This window comes from Pogona vitticeps, chromosome 9 (genome assembly GCF_051106095.1).
Source record: "Pogona vitticeps strain Pit_001003342236 chromosome 9, PviZW2.1, whole genome shotgun sequence".
Taxonomy (NCBI): Eukaryota; Metazoa; Chordata; class Lepidosauria; order Squamata; family Agamidae; genus Pogona; species Pogona vitticeps.
The window spans coordinates 15,711,692-15,728,081 of record NC_135791.1 but is presented as its reverse complement, the minus strand read 5'-3'; the positions used below and the strand labels follow the sequence as shown (position 1 = coordinate 15,728,081).

Here is a 16,390-nt window from a genome sequence, read left to right as displayed (position 1 = left end):
CCCTTCTAACCAGCCTATATTCTGATCTTTTTTTTGTAGATGGGTGACAATTGTGAAAATGACTTTTTCTGCAGTGGAATAGTGTATTTAAATATCTTTCCATGAAATGTTCATTTGATGTTAATGCTGTTGTTGTTTAGAAACAGCAGCATTAACACCAAATGTATTTTCTTCAGCTTTTTAAAAATTGAATTTTGTTTACTTTTAATATTCTTTTAATATTGGTTGCATTATTTCTTTTCCCTTGAATTGTGTTTATGATTTTAAGATGCATTATAAGTTGTCTTTAGCATTATTATAGAAAACAGGACAGAAAGTTTTAGAAATTAAATCTGATGGCAACAGAAAAACTAGAAATTAAATATGATGAAAATAGCACATAATAATTTGTTGGAATGCATTATAAAATTTGAGAATACATATTAAACTCTACAGTTGGCAAAAACGGTCATTTAATTTACAGTGTAGTAAAGGTTACAGGTAAAAAGCTCGACAGAGTGTGAAAAGGCTTATTACACAAATGTACAAATGTATGTACAGAGCCCACTTTTCACCTCTCCTCACCCATGCCCAGTACTGACCAGGACTACCTTCATGGATCTGAAAATAAAAGTTTTAACTCTCTACAGAGGTGAGGGGCTGAGAGCAGCAAGCAGTAAAATCCCAAGGGCTATAGTTTACAGAATAATCCTTTAAAAAAAAACACACCTTATTTTAAAATCCAGCAAGGAAAAATTCAATTGATTTAAACTGGTCATAGCCTTAAAAACTGCCCTCAGAGCAAGAGTCTGATCTATAACTTGGAAAGATGTAACTAAAATTATCCTGAAAATGAGCGGTCGCCAGAGAAGTAACGGAAGATTTGAGTATGCTCATGAGTGATTAGCTGTCACAACTGGGAATGTGCTGTACTATAACCACACAATATAGAAACAGCTCCATCTTCACATACGACCCCCTATGTACACTGTAGAAGGAAAAGAAAAAAGTAGATTGCTCAGAAATGAAGTGACCTAAAAACATCCACACACTGCAGACTTCCAATGTGACAGAATGTTTCAATTTGGGGGAAGGGGGACAGCAAATAAACGGAACCATTTTACCTTAAACTCTATGTGGCCCAGTACTTTGGTGGCAAATGGAATTTTAGATAGACTATTTTCTGAAACAAGAGGAACTATCTAGCAGGATTACATTATTTCTTAAAATCCCACTGATCCCAGCTAAAGGGGAGGAGATAAGAATGTAATGAACTCACCCAATGAAATCAAAAGGACAATGGTCTGATTTCACTGGACTTCTGCCCGTTGTTCTTGCATGCAACACGAAACTGCTGGATAGGCTTATTGCATCTGTACACAGAATCAAGAAGAGACTGATCCAGCACTGTGACTGACAGTCTGCATAGCACCAAGAACTGGGATAATGAACAAAGGCCTCCAAGGACAACGTTACTTGAATTTTATATTAGTTAGTGTACAAAATGCAATCTGTTGAAAAGTCTTTTAATTCCCAATATGTGGGCCTGGGATGTGCCTATTTTTGTTCAACCTAAGAAAAAAGTTGAAGGGTCAAAATGTAACACAGTGGAGCTGGGGTCAGAAAACTGTTTTACCTTGTTGGATATCTCCATCTGAAAGAGCAGTACACAGTATAAAATTTCAGAAACTGGATTATATTCCTTGGACTGCAGATTTTGGATCAACCTAGAAAAGTGAAGTCCAGAAAACTGCGTAACAAATTTTGCTTGTGTATAGTAAAACCACACCCCATAAAGTGTCATATAAAACTACAGCTGGATTTTCTATTCATATTCCAAGTACTGGTCCATCAGAGATGTCCAATATCACTATTTTATCATTATTTTGTCAGGATATGCCACTCTCAGATTATCATGAAGTATATGATTAAGGGAGATACTTTTACTGATATTTCTCAGTGCTTTCAATCTAAGATGATAAGGAGCAATAAATCTATTCCATTCTTATTTTCTGACCACAGCGTTGAGTTTCTAGTCTTCAAACTGATGACACTTGCCTCGGTGGCATACAGAAGATAGCACTTAATAGAACTTAATGATCTTGAGATACAAAAATTAAACTAAAATCAGCTGATTAAAACTGAACTGGGGTATCAATGCCAAATTGCAGTTACAAGACTGAGTTGTAAATACTGACTGTGAGTTATTTGACAGTGCCCCTTAGATGTATGAATAAGGTTAAGAGGAAAAATAACCATGAAAGTAAAGATGATGGGATAAAAGAAGAAAAGGCTGCTAGGCAGTGTGGTTCCACAGGCAGTGGGAGATATATTTTTGTGTTTCTTTTCTAGACCGCTGTAGAACTCTTCTGAAGGTTGGTTTTATAAGGAAGTTTAAGCCTTATAACCTGGCTATGAGCTAGGATCCAAGTTGGAAAGCTGCCAAAACACTTGTAGAGTTTTGTCCCCGCTCTGACTGGTTGATCCCATCTACCCACAGCAGAGACCAAGCTCTGCTCTTCAGATCAAGAGGGAAGGGGTGGGCTTCTTCCCTGGCCAAGCTTCTTTCGCATATTTCTTTTTCTTGGGCTCGTTCACAACTTCAGGATTAAACACAGCAGGATTTGGAGTTGGATTCATGGTAACCGTAGAAGGTGCAACTGGAGTCAAGTCCACATCTGGGGCAAGATTAGGGTAGGGCATTGGCAGGCCTCCAATGAGAGCTGTACCATGAATGCTATGGGACTGCGTGCCTGACTCATTGTGAGTGGGAGGCAATCCACCGTACAATCCTCCGCTATAGGGAAAGTTCTGCATGCGCCTTGTCACAGCCTCATCTGTGCTCAGTGACCCAGTGCTGTCCGTTCGTTTTTTCTGCAGAAGAACAGACATTTGTTTAATACAAAATCTCCAAAACACAAATCATTTTAGAGTACCCCACTCTTCTCTCTCCCCCCCCAAATAGGACTGCAATACATGTATATTTATTTCTGGAAGTTTATGAAGAATTTGTTCTTAAATCAATTTCTTCCCCTGACATCACTTTTGCCTTGTGCCAGGCTGTACACCTGTTGGCAGAGACTTGGGTTTTAAATCTTTAGTCCTTGTGTCGCACCAAAAAACTTTAGGTGCAATCAGAGTGGCTATAACATGATTTTGAAAAGCAATCTGTTGTAAAATATAAATTGTAAATCAGTTTCACTTTCTGTAAGTTTTGACTAATCTTCACATGTGAACCATTATGGTTTCAAACTAGTAAACTGCCAAACAAACCAAGATCAAGCCACAGATTTTATGTTTTGGTTTATGAACTACAGTTAATTTTAAAACACAATTCTGGGCTTGCATATAACATAAAATTAGGAATCATAAAAGCTGAAACTGAATCCTATTACAATTGCCTTTCAGCTGCATGGAGTAAGGTGTATTTAAAGTATCTGAAGCTTTACTTGGACTTGCAGATGCCTGTCCATGTCACACTAAATCTTGGCTTAATGGTATTTGCGGAGATATTAGAAGGGAAAATTTGGGACATGATGCTTCATTTGTGTCACACTGGGCTACTTTTACTTTATACTTGTTATTTTCATAAACTGAACACTCATCTGCAGCTACTAGAACAAAAACAAACCCTGCAGACACTACAGATAAAGTTGCCTGTGACCATTTAATGCTGATTATTGCAGTATTAAAATCATCCCTGTCAGTTCCCTGCTCACTTTCCTAAAGTCTTGCCCATGCCTTCCAAAAGGAGAATAAGTTGCTAGAAATCTCTTTAATTATTGTGCATGTTAAGTGCTTTCCTGGTATGCTCAAACATCTCTCACTCTGCCAGAATATAATGGCTCATTGGCCAAAAAGTAAAAGGCAGTAGAAAAGAAACTATTGCTAAATGGGCAATTGTAATTAACCGGCAGCAGTAGGTAATGATTATAACAATGTCTTCATTTACCAATACAAACAAAGCTAACACAGCTACCTCTCTGGATATAAAAAACACTTGGGCTTTATCACATTTAGCACATTCTTTATATATAATAAAGAATATATTACCCTATTAAGACCCATTATATATGGCAAACTCCAATCAAATGTGGCAAGATGCTACCATAAATAAATATTGTGTCTTAAATTGTTCTTTTTAAATCTCCTAATAGAGGCAGGATATCATCGTTATTTTTTATAAATTTGTATTGCATCCAAACCAGTTCCCAGATACTTTAGCAATATGCACTTTCTTCCCTTTTGCTTGCAGTCTTTTTTTTTGGGGGGGGGGCACTGCATTAAAACCTTTCCTCTTATTCCTTCCTTACCTTTTGATTGCAGTCTCTTTTTTTTGGGGGGGGGCGCTGCATTAAAACCTTCCCTCTTATTCCTTACTCATCCTTGATTTTGCTAAAAAGTGAATTTGAAAACCATAATATAGTTCTTCCTATTTCTACATAAAGTGTTTATTTATTATTATTTTTGTTATAAAATGTATTTGCTGGGTGTTAGGCTGCAAGTGTTAATATTTCTAATGATCTTAACATTAACAACAGGAGCATTTCTATTGCAAAAACAAGGAAAGAGAAACAAATGCTTTTCTGATATTGGGCCATACCTTTACTGGGACGACTGCAGTCTGTACCATATTTCTGAAACGTCCAACTGAAGGGTCCACATCCTCTGTAGGGATAAATTAGATGGAAATACAATGGTTACTTGAAAGCAAATTTTGAAGTGTGTATTTAGTATTCAACACCATTCCTAAAGTGAAGAACAACCAAGGTCTTCAAGAAAACATGTGGCCACTGATGCATACAGGGAAAAAAAAGAACAAGGTGCAGTCAGACTTATGCAGTAGAAGTCTACAGTCTTCACCTGGATTGATGATCTCATCATCATCACTAAATGTAACCCTTGAGTTCTTCCGTTTTCTTTTTGGTCTCTGGATATCCAAATTTCCTTCTTCTATGGTTAGTGTAGAAATCCTCTTGTTGTGGGCTGTGTTAAATTCTGTCAGGTTCTAAGAAGCAAAAGAAGACATTGTAAACAAAGTATGTAATTAGATATGAAAGTCTTACACCCTCTTGTGTTACATTGTGAGCAGTGTGATTGGGCAAACTGTATTCTAGAAAACTGCAGAAGGATGTCAATAGTGAATCAGCTGGTAGCCTGCCTCAGTAGTTACTCTTATTTAGCCAAGAGATCTCTTGGCTAAAGCCTGAAACACATGTACATCTCAGAAGGGTCACCAGACCCAATTCTACCTGGATATAAAGACCCATAATACTTTTTAAGCTAAATGAGGTCTCTGCAAGTGCTGTGTTTCCTCTACAAGGCAACCACGAGGAATGTGTGTCCTAACTCCCAACCCTCGTGCTTGCCTTGTAGAGCAGAGGTCCCCAACCCTCCTGCCCCATCCACCCTGCATGCACTCACCTCCGCACAGCTGATTTGTACATGCGTGTGCACTGCAGTGCACCCGGGAGTGCCACGCCGCTGGTTGCGTATGCGCCCCGCCCACAAGCACTATGCTGCCATTTGTGCATGTGTATGAGAGAGCACTCATTCGCACATGTGCACAGGCGCGGGGGGTGCCTTCCCCAGCCAGTGCACAGGGTGAAAAAGGTTGGGGACCCCTGTAATGTAGAGGAAACACAGCACTTGCAGAGACCTCACTGACAGGCACACAATTGCGTACTCACGTCCAACTCTGTCTCTTCCTCTGGCAAGCCAAGCAATCCCTTGAGCTCCTCATCTTCAGTGGTCATTTTCTCATCTCCTTTTACTGCAGAGGGCAATGTCTGAGGTTTTTCTCTCAGGGTGTAAGCTCGTGTGGAGGCACCAAATGAAACTGTAGAGTCAATAGGAATCTGTTGTGGCTTGTGAGGCTCCAAGCGAATATGTCCCAAAAAAGTGCCATGTGCTAGGTATTTTAGAACAAAACAGAACAAAAAATATTAACTATCAACATGCTATTTAGAGTTTCACTGGGACAAATGAAATTTTAGATTGTCACAATTTCACTATGATTCCTATCTCAACCTACCCTATCAATCATTACAAGTATGTACTTGTAAATTTTTTGAAAGTGTTTACTATAGTCCTCTAAGGTTTCAAGCAGCCATCGAATAACAGAAGAAGGGATGTTCAGAAGGCTCACTTTCACCTTCTCAGATACCAACTGCAATTGGAAGATTTTATAGCTGAAGTGAAAATCAAATGATGCAACAATTTTGGAAATGTTATGGTGCCAGTTTTAAAATGTCTTTTTGTATGCCAAAAGAATAGGAGGATAAATAAGCCTGAACCCAAACCCCCTCAACATTTACTCTATACATCTTACCTATCCATGCCAATTATATTACCCTATTAAGTTCCAGTCAACTTACTGCTGTTGAGATCTATTAGAAAAACCCTCTTCAGATGTTTGTGATAGACCAAGGCAGCATGGACCCGAGAGCATGACTGGTGATCAATGGTGAAATCACATAAGTCAGGGTTTCTCCCAAAGAGATAGTATTTCTTTTCATCAATGATGAGTTTCTGGGATTAGATATCAAACAGAAAGCAAGGTAAGCCACACACCTTTTGCTGTATCTTCTTAATAATATGTATCTAAGTATTAAAAGAAACACAACAGGAAAAACTTCATTAAACTAGCCCATCACAGACTGGCAGGTGAAGAGGTTCATTAGAAAGCAGCCATTTCTCGCTGAAATCCTAAATTTTGTCTGGATGGTACCACTGCAAATGAGTTATATGTGTGTTTCCATTACTACTGCATCAATTGTCAGCACTAAGGACGAAGGGCTAAGAATGCCTCCCCAGCTATCTGTGTCTTCTTCTACCATGGAAAAAACTTTCACTGAAAGAAGCATCTAGTTCTGTAAACTCACCTACCATTTAGAGATTTAATTTTCCTGATTTTTTTTGTACATGATTAGTTACAGATGTATTGTACACTGCTAATTATATTAGTGCCTTGAGTATGCCAATGGAAAGGCAGAGTTTCAACTACAAAGAGCTCTGCACAGGATTAACTTTGGCATGTCTAGAACTTTATGCAAATGAAATAAATTACTAATGGTATCAAGATCATATCATCCCAGTACTAAAAGATCTGCACCAGTTGCCAATGCTTTCCAATCCCAATTCAATAACTAAAATAAGCCACAACTAGAGTAGGCCCATTTGAATCAATGGAACTTATGGAGGAGTTTGACTTATCAACTGATTCAACAGACCTCAAGTTAGGACTAACCACACTAATCAACAGGATTTCAGCCATTTTTTAAGAGTAAGGATGGCAAATCATTACTTTATGAAACAGACATCTTCTGTAGTTGACTTGGCAGAGAATATTGCTTCTTTTTCAAATGTTAAAAGAATCAAACCTAGTTCTATTCATGATGTTTGACTGGCCCTGACTGCCGCATATTTGAGACTTGCAAGCAGATCGCACATCTCCATTTGTTCTGCTCTCCTAGTTGATAGTTCCACAATCATGCCAAATTTCTCTGGATAAGGCATTTATTGCCTACAACAGGTGTTCCAGCATTGCAACACCACAGCATCCTGAAGGAGTCAGAGATAACCGAATTGGTTACACTACAGGTAGCACAGCAGCTTCATCTGAAATATGAAAAGCTTTCTTTGAAGCTCAGTTCTGATCATGCCAAGGCAGCAATAAGTATGATTCATATCAGGTGGGCTTGCTTCTAAGTACATAAACATGGACATGACTGGGACACAAGCCTTTACATTTTAATGGCTAGAACTGTAGGGAATGAACTGATTAGTGAAGAGTTCTGAAAACATTTCCTGATAAAACATTACAGCTTGTAGGCATCAATTTGTAGTGAAAATATTGACACTTCACTTTTATCTCTGACTTCATGGATTTTCTAGCAGTGCTGTGTTCTGAACCATACCTTAATATCCTAAACCAGAATAAACAACCTGTGCTTAAGTCCTAGATTAGACTGACTCAAGTTAGTCATCAGTAGCAAGTTCAATTCATTTCAATGGATCTACTCTACATAAGACTAAGACTGGATATAGCCCTTGGTATCCTTCATATGTTCTAGATCACAGTTTTGATACACTTCAGCTAACATCACCAATGGTTAGACGTTATCAGAATTAATCTAGAGGATACCCGATTGCTTAAATCTGTCTGAAACCTACCATGGTGCAAAGAATAGCTCACAACAATCACCTATAAAACCTTGACTTCTCATTATATGCCTTCAGTCTCTCTTAAATCACACTGGCTTGTCTGAATGTATGTGCCAGCTATCACCTACAGCACCTTGTTTAGGATCACTGATTGCCATGTTTCACCCTCCCACTCAGCTACTCAGATTAGTCTGTCATACGCCTGACTTACATTATGGTAGTGTGTCTGCAGCCTGCACAACTGTGGCCATGTTTAGGCCAACAGAAACAAAAGTGTGTTCATTTTTAACACAAAAGTCATAAACTAATCATCTGTTTCACAGTGCAACAAAATAATATTTACATGAATAGAAGGTAAGAATGTGTTAATCCTTTGTCTTCAACAACCAAAGGAGACAACTTTCTCTGACAGTACACAATCAAAACCATCATCTCAAGAAAATATTTTCCATACTCCCATTTCTCAAGGAAAATAAGATTTTACCTATACAAGAGGAGAAACAGTATCTATTTGTAGTAACCTAATTCTACTAGTAAAAAACACAATAGTTACATCAGAGATTTTAAGACACGGTCTTTGGATCATGCAAGATAAAATTAAGACTTCCATATGCAAGTTCACAAAGTTATCTAAGTTGGGCTAATGATTAAAAATGCTATGGCTTCAAGTCCTCTCAAAATACATAATAATTTTAAAAACTACACAGGAACAAGTTCATGAAACATGTTTTGTGTAGAATGTTCCACGAGGAGACCATTATGCAATTAAAGAATGATTCTAGAACCTTTTCCAAACAACCACCAAACAAGCATGTATCAACACAGGGGTAAAAATAAGAGTCCTGAAGCATGTAGCATACTTTAAAAAATGTTTGCATGTCATTGCAAATTAGAGATGTATATAAGACAGAAAAAGACATGTTTCTTACAATAGTGCATGCCACCTACAGTTTTGTAAGAAATTGCATATAACTTTAAAAAAAATCTGCTACCTAATCAGGTGCAATTTGTTCGATGAGTGAAAAGCTAGCTAGCAAATTAACCAGAACAATAAATTAATGGCTTCCAAACCTCGAGTCCCACATATTGGTGAACAGCAACGTCCCAAAACCCTTAATAGTACATCCATTGATCAGGGCTTCTGGGAGTCATAATCCACTCCTGCCCATATCATACAGTGTTTTGTCCAATTCATTCTTAAAGCCAATGGACTTGGTGGTGCTCATGCCATTTTATTACCGTGCTGGGAAAAATGCATCCCACAAGTACCATGCAGTCCTTGGCATCCTTGAGGGATGTGATTTTTGTCATGTTTTTAGCCTCCCTCTCCCCAGAGATCTTTTAGGCTAGAGTACAATGCCCTTTTTCAAATTCAGAAGTTACTTCTACTCACCTGTAATTTAAAAACAAACAACTTTGTGAGATTGTGGGGGAAGAGTTGCCTTGTAGGAGGCACAAACATGGCAAGATTGTTCCATGTTGCCATTGGGACTATAATAAGAAAGCAGCAACAATAAATATCACTTGATTCATATGAATGTTTTACAATTTTCTCTGCTTGGTACAATACACCAAACACAAAATCTGAGTTTGTATGTATCTTGGCCAAATTGATCACAGGTATGGAAACCAGATTACTGTCTATCATCCTTTTCTAAAACAGATCTTTTTCTGTTACATAATCAGGTTTCATGCATTAAAATTTTCCATTACAATAGCTATAATACTATTCCAAGTGTGATTTAGGACTTTTTTCCTACATCATCCTTTAATTGAAGGGTTCTTTGAAATTTAGTTTTACAAATAGTAATAGTTTTCACCTGAACTGTACCACTTTAGATGTTAAATTTTAGTTAATAACAAGCATAGTGTTGGGTTATCATATAAATCTGTAAGTTAACATTTAGTTATCATCATACATGTGAATACAGTAGGACTGTGGTATTCGCAGGGATCAGTTCAAATCCCCACCCCACCCATGGAAAAACAAATGCTATACATTGCATGGTCCCTGGCTCCCCCTCATGGCCAGTTTTGGTAAATAAACTCTGGAAATACATATACTGTAAATATATATTTCTGGAGTTTTTTATTTAGTATTTTCAGGTAGCAGATAAGTGAATCAACGGACAGTGATCTGGCAGATAGGGGGGTCCTACTCTATGGACAAACAATCTGCACCGAAATGACAATATCCACTGAAGAAAATTATCCAAGATAATGGACAGATTTAGGCAAAGAGGCAACATGGTATCCAATCTTTGTTCTCTTACAATTATTTTCTGGTTCAGTGCTGCTGACAAACAAGTTTTATAGACAGAAATGAGAATGGAGAATCAGTAACTGCTCCACTGTTCTATACTAGGTTGAAAACCTGTATGTGCCGCTGAGTTATAACCCAGTGTGATGCTGCACACACGGAGCTTAATCACATGGCTTGTTTTCATGTTGCACTTTTTGGACCCAGCCAATCACTAGTTGTACCTCTGTACTCTAAATGAGAACAAAGATAGAGATGGCTTGGTTAGTATCAAGTGCTTACCAAACTTGTAAACGTAGGAATTAAGCAACATATTCAATGTCCAGCTCCCAATTTACCATGGTGCTCATTAAGTGTTCTAGCCATAGAACTGTTTATAAATCCAACCAAGAACAGTGGCATGGTTCAGGTGTAAATATGGCTTAATAAGCTGTGATGTGCATAAAACTTGTGCTTATACATTCAGTCCTTAACCACCATCTCAGCATGTAACAATTAAATTTGTACATTTTCAGGTAACTTTAACTTCTCAGTATGAATCAGAGCAAACCAGGATGTTTGATGTAAGACCCCAATTAATTATGATTCTGATAACCACAGTTTCTTCCTTCAGATGTAACAAGGTATTAAGAGTAAATTGGAGCACTTCTGGGTCACTTGTATGTTGAAGACAAAGGGTGGCATGAAAGTGGGATACAAAGGCATGTGACTTGTACCAGACTTATCTGTAAAATGGAAATACTAGTGCTCTCACAATCAGTCAAAGCAAATATACCAGATATACATTTCTGGTTCACATTCAAAAGTGTTACATCTATTTTCATACCTCAATAAGTTTGTCTCCTTTGACTACATCCAGGTGCAACCCTGGTGGAGGCTTTCCTGCCCTAAGGAGGGAAAAACAGAAAAAATATTTTGTTTATGAATAGTTAAAATACTCCTTGGAATCTCAAGTTAACAACAGACCAAAAATTACCATGAAAACAAAGTACATCTGTCATTCATAGTTTTGTTAGGATGAAACAAATGCAGTAACAACTATGCCAGTTTAATTGCTTCACCATGCTCAAATTAAGTAGACCAGGCAGAAACCTGAAAATGTAACACCAAAATTTGGGATTCTGGTGAAAAATGCCAAAGTATACCTGCTATCTTTAAGGGAAATTAACATTCAAAAACTTTAGACACTATCCTGGACACATACTGTTGTATGGAATCTGCTACCATACATTGTAGTGAGAGTCACAAGGCTTTAAAATGGAATTTGGCCAATCCTTGGATTGGGCTTGTAGTTAATGGAACCTCAAGCCTGTGTCAATATGCCACCATAGTGGTTTCCAACCTGAGAGGTTTGAAGCATCTGAAGAGCCAAAAACAGACAGACACTGTTGCACTGAACACGAGTTACTTTGGCGACAAACTGTGAAGCAGATGCCTTTATGTTCTGCTTCTGAACTTCCTGGAGGCATTTGCCTGGCTACTATGGGAAATGGGAAAGTGTATTAGGAGCATGCTGGCAAAATTAGAAGAGATTAAAAAAAGATGAGAAAAGGGCAATATTGTGGCTCTTTAAAGGTCAGCAGATTTATTTCATTGTGAGCTCTTGTGGATCAAATCTAGTTCTTCAGATATCACTGATGTGAATTAGAAGAATGACAAAATGGATTACAAGATCTAAAGGATCTCTGGAAGTTGAATCATGGCAACTGGAATTCTTTCTTATTAGGTTGAAACGTTTCGCTACTCCTCCAAGTAGCTTCTTCAGTCACCTTGGGGGAAGTGAAACCAATGTGGAAGATATATCAGGGATGGTTAATTTATCCCACTTTGGACAGGAGGAGGAAAAAACCCCACAAATATTTGCAAATATGGTGTTTATTTATTTATTTATTTATTGGACTTATATACCGCCCCATAGCGCTACAAGCACTCTCCGGGCGGTTTACAATTTTTAATTATACAGGCTACACATTGCCCCCCCAGCAAGCTAGGTACTCATTTTACCGACCTCGGAAGGATGGAAGGCTGAGTCAACCTTGAGTTATGTATTGCTGTATTATTCTGTTATTGGGCCTTTAGCTGTAGAATAAATTTGTATTGTATGGTATTATTCTGGAGTCATATGCCTTATTTAGAGATGCTGGATTGGCACAGTGGCTAAAAGACTAAGCTAAATATCCACAAATTTATTGTTCAAATATCAGCTCTGCTTCAAAGCTATATGTCTCAACCTGATTGTGTTTTCTCTCCATCTGCAATATGGGAATGATACCTCATGCAGTAATTGTATGGATCACAAGAAAACATAGTGTTTTGAACATTCTAGAGCAGTGGTTCCTAACCTTTGGTCTTGGACTACAACTCCCGCAAGCCTTCACCACTAGCTATGGTGGTCAGGATTTCTGGGAGTTGCAGTCCAAGAACATATGACAACCCAAGGTTGGGTCTCCAAACTATGGCCTGCGGGCTACATCCAGCCTGTTCCCTTCGGCCTGTGTGCACATGGGGTGTGTGTAACGCGCACGTCCCTGTTCCTTCAGCCCTAAAAAATGTTGAGAATATCTGGTGTTGCTCTCACAGTCAAAAGTTTGGAGACCTCTTTTCTAAACCATTACAAATGCCTATTGCTGCTATTATTTCCATTCATTTTTACTTTTATGATACATTTCATGTTTAAGTGGAATATATTTTCTCAATTAAAAGGCTTCCATTTTCTCCATTAAAAGATTCAAGCTCATTGAACACACTGAAGAGCATTGTAAAGTTCTCTCCTCTTGTGTAGCACCATTTCTACACTATCCCAGAACTGCCTACAGAAACATTATTTCCCAAACACAGCTCTTATTCTGCACAGCAGACAGAAGTAACCACATGAGTCTATACAAGCATTATGGTCAGCATCACAGTCCTATTTAAGTTGTAAGAGACAAGGCATACTTGGTGGTAATGCCATAACTGCAGAATTCTCTTCCTGATAAAAGCCATCAAGACTGTTCTTAAGCCATTCTTAGGTGGTAATGAGGACTTTTTTTATTCCACTGGACTTTTTAGACTGATTTTATTTCTTCCGGGTCAGTTCTTATATTAGATCCTTATATTTATGTCATTTTAAGTGTGTGATACTGTATGATTTTTAACAGTGTAACTCTTAGTTTTCCCCTTTTGCAAACTGCCTTGAAAAAAGTTGGGATTAATAGTTTTATATCAATAGCTGAGTGGGAAATCCCTACAATATTGTTCCCTTTAGTGTAAGTAATCTGAGAAACTGGAAACTGATTTCTACTTGAAGGTTATACATACTGCCCTGCCTTTCATTGTACAGTGATGCCTCGCTAGACAGTTACCCCGCATGACAGTTTTTGTCGCTAGACACTGACTTTCTCCGATCGCTATGGCGATTCACAAAACAGTGATTCCTATGGGGGAATTTCGCTGGACAATGTTTGGTCTCTGCTTCGCAAACCAATTTTCGCTAGACAACGATTTTGACAGCTCCCTCTGTGCTCGCAAAATGGGTGTTTTGGGACCTAAGCTTTGCAAGACAGCTATTTAAACAGCTGATCGGCGGTTCGCAAAGCGGCTTTCCTATGGCCGATCTTCGCTCGACAACGACGATTCTTCCCCATTGGAACGCATTAAACAGGTTTCAATGCATTCCAATGGGGAAATGCTTTTCACTAGACAATGATTTCGCTAAACAGCGATTTCAGTGGAACGGATTATCATCGTCTAGCGAGGCACCACTGTAACTCCTCCTTCTACCACCCAAAACAATAACACAGCATAATGTCTCAGCTACCATTAATATGGAATATTAAAAACAGTGGGACCACATTTCATCATAGAAGAAAAAGATGCATATGTTGAAGTTCACAGGATGTTTGGAAGACAGTAAACCTAAAATCATTCCTGTTTGAAAATCTGAAGCATGAAGTCTCTATTGAAAGATTAACCTTTAGAAACAGTCACTAAAATTCTCTCAATGCAAGCAACACCAGCTCACATTTCAAATACATGACATAGTTTCTGCCCCATCATCAGTGATTGACACAACACATTCTCTAATTTTCTGGAGAATAAAAGTCTTTCTTCTAAACCACTTTTATGAGTAATGAATATGGTATAGTGGACCCAGTGAAAGACTAGCAATCAGGAAATGCTGATTCAAATCCCTACTCTATCGTGGAAACTCACTAGAGAGTATCATTGATAAAACCACTCAAATATCTCACATACTTTATATATGAAGACCCTATTAAGGGTGCTGTAACACTAATATGACTTAACAGAAGAGGTTAGCTACATCTTAAAAAAATATTACTTTTTTTCTGCAAAGCGACCCTATCACTCCTGTTCCATCACATTTACTGCCATGGTTTCAGATAGATGGGCTGGGGTGGGGTGCACACATAGTATTCCTGTATGGACTTGGAAGCAATCTGTAACCTCTGCACCTGGATAGTTCTCTTTGACTATAGTATTCTCCCCTGCTGTAATGCACAATACTCTCACAAAACACATAGGGACACTTCCATAACCTTGTTATTTGGCACAGGAAAATAAAACAAAAATTCTTTCTAAAACACCCAAATTACTTAAGTGCCCAACATTTATAGATATATAATATGAATAAGCAGAATGACAGCTCCATAGAGTCTGAATAATATACTCACCAAGCAGCATTTCCCTGTTACATCTTTCTGTCAACCCAAACACTTAATTTGTGTAAGGTATTTCTTAAATCAAACAAGATTTGTGTTCAGTTTGCACAAAAGTGTAGGGACTGGCTAGTATCCCACAGCAGAAATGACCTGCATGTAACTGTCCAGTAAATATCTGGCATAGTTTTAATCAGAAAACCTAGCATCACAAGCAGAATTCAATTCTTCATATTCACCTCAATGGCTGCTAGTTAAGGGCCAAATACATTTCAAGTATTTCTCTGAACAGTCATGTGAAGGTATTCCTGCTTATAGCAACACTGGTTTCTTCTCCTGGAATACTGTAACCATAGGACCACAGCTAGGGCAGGGTGGGGCAATGCTTAAGGATAGTTGAACAAGTCTTCTTTCCTGTCCATGGCTGGTAATTAAATGTATTCGGACTAGACAGTTGATAAGTAGTCTACATCTTAGTAATAAGATGCATTAATAGTAATTGCACTTTGCAGTAATAAGATGTAGCACTAGAATGCACTTTGTTCATTTCAAGATATTCCCCCCATTACTTCATGAAGGCCACTCAAGAATAAGTCTGCTTTACCGACAATTCATACAGCTTGATTGAATGAATATGCTTTCTGCCTATGCTCAAAGGCACCTTTCTATATTACGGTACTTCGTACATCACTCAATAAGCATGCACTGTGTTCTGCTTCAGAAGCATCCTCTTACTTCGTGTAAGGTCTATTTTTTCTTTTTGTGCTCTAACACTTGATCGTATCCCCCGACCAGCTTTTTTTAAAAAAATAATTACTTCACATACCCCAGGGCCGAGCGTGACACTGCAGGGCATTAGAAGCAAACCCAAGAGGTTCTCCCTGTCCCTCCTCCCTTACAAGGGCGGTTGAACCCATGCCCACCCCCACCCCCCTTTATGATGCTGCATCTCCTCCCTAGGGGAAAACCAGTCCTCCTCAGCACGTCAGCTCCTCTCCCCGCTCTCCAACGCCTCAGGCCTCCGCCCTCACCAGCTCGGGCAATCAAAGAGCGGGAGACTGCCGCCGCCACCTCCACCACCGGCAGAGTTCGCGTTCGCCGCCATCTTGTGACTGCCCCCATTCAGCTACACGCTGGGGACGCCGGGAAACTGGAAGACCAATCGGGCGGGAGGCAATCCCAGCATGCATTGCGGAGAGGAGGCGGGGAGCGGGCTAGAGCGAGGCTGGTTAGGACTAGACTAGAGCGTCAAGGCGGCATCCTTAGTGACGTCACGACACCGCCAGCAAAAGAGCGGGAATGCGATGCTTTCTCCCTGGGTTTTAGA

The 16,390-nt window shown here is 38.9% G+C and overlaps 1 protein-coding gene and 1 non-coding gene across 5 annotated transcripts; both read right to left on the bottom strand.

Moving 5' to 3' along the window:
• Positions 1-435: 435 nt before the first annotated feature.
• PPP1R8 (protein phosphatase 1 regulatory subunit 8) lies at positions 436-16,235 on the bottom strand. Of its 4 annotated transcripts, XM_078380222.1 has the most exons (8): positions 16,095-16,215; positions 15,303-15,535; positions 11,232-11,292; positions 6,357-6,510; positions 5,670-5,890; positions 4,843-4,987; positions 4,583-4,647; positions 436-2,853 (listed from the first exon to the last, which is right to left on the bottom strand). In XM_078380222.1, the coding sequence occupies exons 5-8, from the start codon at positions 5,733-5,735 to the stop codon at positions 2,500-2,502; spliced, it is 630 nt and encodes a 209-aa protein (XP_078236348.1). In that variant the 5' UTR covers positions 5,736-5,890; positions 6,357-6,510; positions 11,232-11,292; positions 15,303-15,535; positions 16,095-16,215; the 3' UTR covers positions 436-2,499. The 4 variants fall into 4 exon arrangements, with proteins under 4 accessions (XP_078236348.1, XP_020666193.1, XP_078236349.1 ...); XM_020810534.3 differs by lacking the exon at positions 15,303-15,535 and having other exon boundaries at positions 16,095-16,235; XM_078380223.1 differs by lacking the exons at positions 15,303-15,535; positions 16,095-16,215 and adding an exon at positions 15,890-15,908.
• On the bottom strand, positions 10,522-10,685 carry LOC140702134 (small Cajal body-specific RNA 1). The gene has a single exon (XR_012081186.1).
• Positions 16,236-16,390: the final 155 nt, after the last annotated feature.

What these genes read in the sequence shown, in the direction of transcription:
- PPP1R8 (XM_020810534.3), bottom strand. Translation starts at nt 16,168, where the DNA reads ATGGCGGCGAACGCGAACTCTGCCGGTGGTGGAGGTGGCGGCGGCAGT. An exon ending in AGGAAGAGACAGAGTTGGAC is followed by an intron (nt 4,988 to 5,669) that starts GTGAGTACGCAA and finishes TTTGCTTCTTAG; the next exon opens with AACCTGACAGAATTTAACAC. An exon ending in TGATGAGATCATCAATCCAG is followed by an intron (nt 4,648 to 4,842) that starts GTGAAGACTGTA and finishes TTATCCCTACAG; the next exon opens with AGGATGTGGACCCTTCAGTT.